The sequence below is a fragment of the Limulus polyphemus genome, unplaced genomic scaffold, assembly GCF_000517525.1.
Source record: "Limulus polyphemus unplaced genomic scaffold, Limulus_polyphemus-2.1.2 Scaffold223, whole genome shotgun sequence".
NCBI lineage: Eukaryota > Metazoa > Arthropoda > Merostomata > Xiphosura > Limulidae > Limulus > Limulus polyphemus.
This window is the reverse complement of record NW_013665833.1, coordinates 807,068-813,065: the sequence shown is the minus strand read 5'-3', so window position 1 is coordinate 813,065 and position 5,998 is coordinate 807,068. Positions and strand designations below refer to the sequence as shown.

General features: G+C 36.3%; 1 protein-coding gene across 1 annotated transcript; it reads left to right on the top strand.

Annotated features, from left to right (window-relative positions):
• Positions 1-1,035: 1,035 nt before the first annotated feature.
• LOC106478545 (neuropeptide-like protein 31) lies at positions 1,036-1,963 on the top strand. The gene is made up of 2 exons (XM_013939094.2): positions 1,036-1,120; positions 1,433-1,963. Exons 1-2 carry the CDS (start codon positions 1,106-1,108, stop codon positions 1,814-1,816), a joined length of 399 nt encoding a protein of 132 aa, XP_013794548.2. The 5' UTR covers positions 1,036-1,105; the 3' UTR covers positions 1,817-1,963.
• Positions 1,964-5,998: the final 4,035 nt, after the last annotated feature.

The following is a 5,998-nucleotide window of genomic DNA, read 5'->3' as shown; positions in this document are numbered from 1 at the left end:
TCACGAGTCAGTTCTAAAACAGAAGAGACAAAGTTCGATACTATATCAAGATACTTAAGTATCAGTATGTATTTTTTTTCTGATATTGTAAAAAAAAAAGTTACATAATATAGAGATGATTCAGCAGTAAGCTTGAGGGCTTATAACTCTAAAATATGAGGTTCGAACCCTGTGGTGGTCTCAGCACAGACTGCTCATTGTACAGCTTTGCACTTGCGCTTAAGATACTAGCAAATATATGAAATATATAACATAAAAAATCCTCTAATGATAAAACGTGTTGCCAATAACTATCGCGTTGGAATGTTTCTGCACTTTCTTGCTGCAGTTTAAAAACACTGATATATTATTTTATTATTCTATTACATGATACAACTGACATCAGCACTTTTTTTGTACTAAACAAACATAGGATGTAATAAATTGAAGACAATTAAGGTATAGCGTACATTAATTTATTATATTGGGCAGAAACAGTATAAATATAATTATAATCCAGCTGAAATATTATTCTGAACTATTCAGGCATGGGACTTCAAGCTGACGATATTTGAATTAAATATGATACGATAGATTTACTTCTAAGAACCATGCTTATTCCAGGATAAAAGAAAACAATATACTGTGTTCTGTTTAGTTATACAAGTCTGTGATAGAGAAACTGTAAAATAATTTCGACGTACTTATTAGAAAAAAACAGGGAGAGATTCTATAAAAGTTATAGTTCCGACTTAGCCGAGAGGTGTGGCCTCGTACACTAGGACCGTGAAGCCACCTTCGAGCTAAGTGCGAAGTTCGTTCATTCAGGTCTAGGCGCGAAGAATGACGACCTAGTTACGGTTCTCCGAGACGTCTCCTTTCACTTTCTCGGTATCACTGGGTACCTAACCTACTTCACTCTTAACACTCACACTATCTGCGTTTCTATTATTCTGTTTGTGTTTTGATGCGTGGAAGAAACGCGAATGGACCAAAGAACCACGCCTCTCACGGCGCGCACACATATATATAAGACCGGACCGTGAAAAGCTCCAAGCAAACCACTGGTGTAACAGAAAAATATATAGTTTAGTTCAAACAGTTATCCAATATCTTCTCTAGCGCAATGATGAAGGCCGTGGTAAGTTTTAGCTTGCAGAGGGATATAAAGAACTTTAATATATTCTGTTGCAGTTAACGAACGAATAACAAACGACATTCTTTGTTATACAGAATAATTTTTCATTGTCCGCTGTGGTATGGGAATGAAGATATTGTCCCCATCTATTCGGAAGTCCTATTATTACAAAGTGTATATATATATATATATATATATGTATATATTATTTTTCAGAAATTTAAGCCAGTTTTATAACTAGATTGGTATTGTATATGCATATAGGTTCGTCTTAGCTAAATAGTAAAAGTGTTTTTTTTGTTTGTTTTTATCCAGTTCGTTTCTGTGCTCCTTCTGTTGGTTGCTACATCCGTCATGGCAGGCTATCTAGGTTACGGAGGAGGATATGGTGGTTACGGAGGCTATGGTGGCTATGGCGGACTCGGATACGGAGGCTATGGTGGCTATGGCGGACGCGGATACGGAGGCTATGGAGGTTATGGTGGACGCGGGTACGGAGGCTATGGTGGCTATGGAGGTTATGGTGGACGCGGGTACGGAGGCTATGGTGGCTATGGAGGTTATGGTGGACGCGGGTATGGAGGCTATGGTGGCTATGGAGGTTATGGTGGACGCGGGTATGGAGGATACGGTGGCTATGGCGGATACGGAGGTGGACGTGGTTATGGAGGATATGGTGGTGGCTATGGCTACCATTAAGAGAACATTATACCTTTCCGGTATTAAAAAAAAAACGTGTAGCATGTTAAGATTAATATTAAATTTCAACTTTTTTACCCAGTTTTCTTTACAATGGTTTTTCTTAACAATTTTTTTTGTATAAAATGTAACATCGCCTTTGTTTATAAAGGACAATAGAATCACTTTCAAATATGATTTTCTTGCTTTGAAAACTATAGGTGTAATTTCCCGTAAAAATATAGAAGAGGTAGCACTCAAAATGGAAATAAAATTGAACAAAAATAGATGGATATACATCCAACGTTATAAAAATATCATGCTGTTGGACTAACACTATTTTCACGTGTTATATACATACATAAATATAATTTGTTCACTTTATTTAGTTCGTCAGCTTCGAGAAATTCCCCGATCTCACAAGTACTGGGCCCAAATTCGTTTACTTACTACTGACTGTTTAACTAATTTCTGAGACAAACATACAACACAGCCGTAACTAATATTCAATGCTAGTCTGCTACACTAGAGTTATTGATAATTATATTTGTGATAAACAGTAATATCTATGAAAGTTGCACCTGTAAGCATGGGCGTCCGCAGAAATTTTTCCAGAGACGGGCAAAGTTATCCAGGGGGGAGCAAAGTAGTGTAAAATTGTGAGTTGAATAAAAAAATCCATATACATATGCTGAATGAATAAAGAAAGAATTATGTTTCTCATTTTCCGGGGGGGGGGGACAAGTGCTCCCTCCTCTGCGGACGTCATCCCTTAATTTTTTTTCTCTTTGTGACGTTCTATATAGTGTGATGGTCAACAAGCAGGGGAAATCTCTTTGTATCGTACTAGCTGTTTCCACAGGAAACAAACCCAAAATATCAATAAACTGAACGTCAAATACATTTTCAGCAATTGTTTCAACAGAGGTTTATGGCATAAAAACTAAATAAATCGTGTTTTAGTTGTATGTCTTGAAAAATCAGAATAGAAAACCATGATCGATATCCTAATGAAACGCCAGAAATTCCCGCGCCTATAGACCCGATCCTCGAATATTCTAGCACCTAGTGACGCCTCTGCATTGGAAAGACAGAGAAAATGTGTTGTAAGTTACGTTTTGTTCTGACATCACTTAATACAAAATTAGATTTTGAAAAATATACCCTAATAGGCATCGTTTCTTTACCATATAATACAGATACACACGCTTGCTTCTGCCTGGTCACTAAAGGCGCTATTTTCTTTTATTTAATTACTTCTGTTTTTAAAGAATTAATAGTGTATAACATGCTAACTCGCCAATTTTTTTCGAGATAATAAATATTTATGATTTAAGAGTAGTTTAATAAGTCACCAGATCTTTCACAAATGACTCTTATTTGATCATTAGCTTAAAATTAATTTGTCAAATCCTTCCCAAGATACTTTTTGACTTTAAGCTAACTTGCCAGATCTGATTTTTGCTAATTTAGGATTATTTTACGATAACTCAATGGCCCCCCAATGGCACAGCGGTATGTCTGCGGACTTACGACGCTAGAATCCGGGTTTCGATACCAGTGGTTGTTAGAGCACAGAGAGCCGATTGTGTAGCTTTGTGCTTAATTATAAACAAACAAACAAACGATAACTCAATAAATTCTGTTTGAACTATTTTTATTTATCTGATCTTCTTCGAGACACCTCATAATCTGGTAGGTATAGCGCTCGACTCGCAAGCTGAGAGTCGCGGGTTCAGATCTCGTGTAGCTTTGCACGAAATTTAAAACAAACAAATCATCCCCACACAGAGAGTTTGTTTGTTTGTTTTGAATTTCGCGCAAAGCTACACGAGGGCTATCTGCGCTAGCCGTCCCTAATTTAGCAGTGTAAGACTAGAGGGAAGACAGCTAGTCATCACCACCCATCGCCAACTCTTGGGCTACTCTTTTACCAACGAATAGTGGGATTGACCATCACATTATAACGCCCCCACGGCTGAAAGGGCGAGCATGTTTGGTGTGACCGGGATTCGAACCCGCGACCTGCAGATTGCGAGTCGAGCGCCCTAACTACCTGGCCATGCCAGGCTATTCAGAGAGAGAGACAACGAAAGGGCAACACATACTCCATCAACAAGCAAGTAAACGACTGAATTAAATATATCACACTACAACTTGAAAATAAACTTAAATACAATTCAAAATAGACAACTAAGTAAATATAAATGCTTAATATAAACCATGGAAAACAAAATCACGGTGAAATAAACAAACTGCAAATATACCTGTAAATTACAAAGAAGAATTATAAAGTTAACAAAACCAAGCACAAAATTAAATAGAAAAAAATGTCAATAATACAGAAAACAAAGAAAATTAAATGAAGGCATATCGAAAATAAGTTAAAAACTAAAATACATCTAGAATAGGCCAAAATATAACTCAAAATGGTTATATTGTAAATTGTAAAACAAAGAAAATTAAATGAAGGCATATCGAAAATAAGTTAAAAACTAAAATACATTTAAAATAGGCCAAAATATAACACAAAATGGTTATATTGTAAATTGTAAAACAAAGAAAATTAAATGAAGGCATATCGAAAATAAGCTAAAAACTGAAATACATTTAGAATAGGTCAAAATATAACTCAAAATGGTTATATTGTAAATTGTAAAACAAAGAAAATTAAATGAAGGCATATCGAAAATAAGCTAAAAACTAAAATACATTTAAAATAGGCCAAAATATAACTCAAAATGGTTATATTGTAAATTGTAAAACAAAATCATTTATATATGTATATATATTCATATCAGTACATATAAAAGAAAAGAACAAAACCATCATCAAATTTTACATAAAACTAAATCCAAGAATTAAAAATCAAACGTCGAACTTACAATAGAACAAAATAAAACAATATAATAATAATATTTATAATGTGCCTCTAAATATATGACATAAGACTATTGAAGTCTTCCACGGACTGTCACTTCTAAGCAGTGATCTTATGGAAGACTCTAATATGAATGCCTTTCTGGGGGCATATTACCTTCTTCTTGAGTTGATTATTTTCTTTTTGTAAGTTCCGGGGCCTGACATGGCCTGGTGGTTAGGGTGCTCGATTTGCAGTTTGCGGGTCATTAGTTCGAATACCGTCATCGAACAAGCTCGCTCTTTGAGCCGTGGAAAAGTTATAAGGCGATAGTCAATCTCTCTTTTCATTGGTAAAATAGTAGCCCAAGTGTGGGTGGCCTTCTCTATCTACTCTACCACTTCTAAATTAAGGATGGCTAGTGCAAGTAACTTACGAGTAGCTTTGCGCGAAATTTAGCAAACAAACATGTAAGTTACGATTTTCTTTCATGAGATGATGCTTCAAATCTCAACAGTCCCAGAATCAAACTGCTTCTTTTTGCATCATAACTCAAACCTTTGTCCATTCTGTAAATTTGGTCTATTAATGGTGGCACCAACGATCAAGAGCCGCTAAGCTGTTGTAGGAGGTCTTGAGGCAGATGGTGTGGCGGTGGCTGGGTTTCTGGATGACTTCTTTTGCTTTCTCTTCTGTCGGAGTCAAGGAAGAAAGGTTTGCTTTGGGATTACAAATTGTATATGTCCCAATAACGTGAAGTCGATGTAGTGCATCCTTTACGAGGACAAGTGTACTGCTGTTTCCTTCTTCTGGGCTTGTTGTGTTGTACAGTCACTATTGAAATGCTTTGTAGATGGTCCTGGTATTGTAGATGAATGTCATGATGCTCCTGGACCACTTGTTTCCGGTATGGGGTTGATCTCTCTGTAAATTCCGGAAGCTCTACCTCCATCGGTTTGGAGGCACACTGGTCTGCATCGTGTTGGGCATCACTGATTGATCGCTCAATCTTTCTAATTCAGTTAGCAGCATCGCATCTTTTATTATGATAGTATCTCCTTCAGGTACAGTTTTCACTCTTTTCAAAACAACTTAACTAGTGAACAAGAATCATGTTTTTTATGGCAAAAGTCAGAAGCTAAAACTCATGGTCAACTGAACCTGTGTTAGGACAGAAGTTTAGCCAGAAATGTAAGGTTAATACTGTTACGCCTCCGCTCGTTAGTTAATTTTCCGTAAAAATTCTTTCTGAAGAAACTTTAGCGATACAAATCCTTTCTTAAATAAAACTGGTTTATTCTTTCTGAATACAACTTTGCAATACACTTAATTTCCACAGTCGC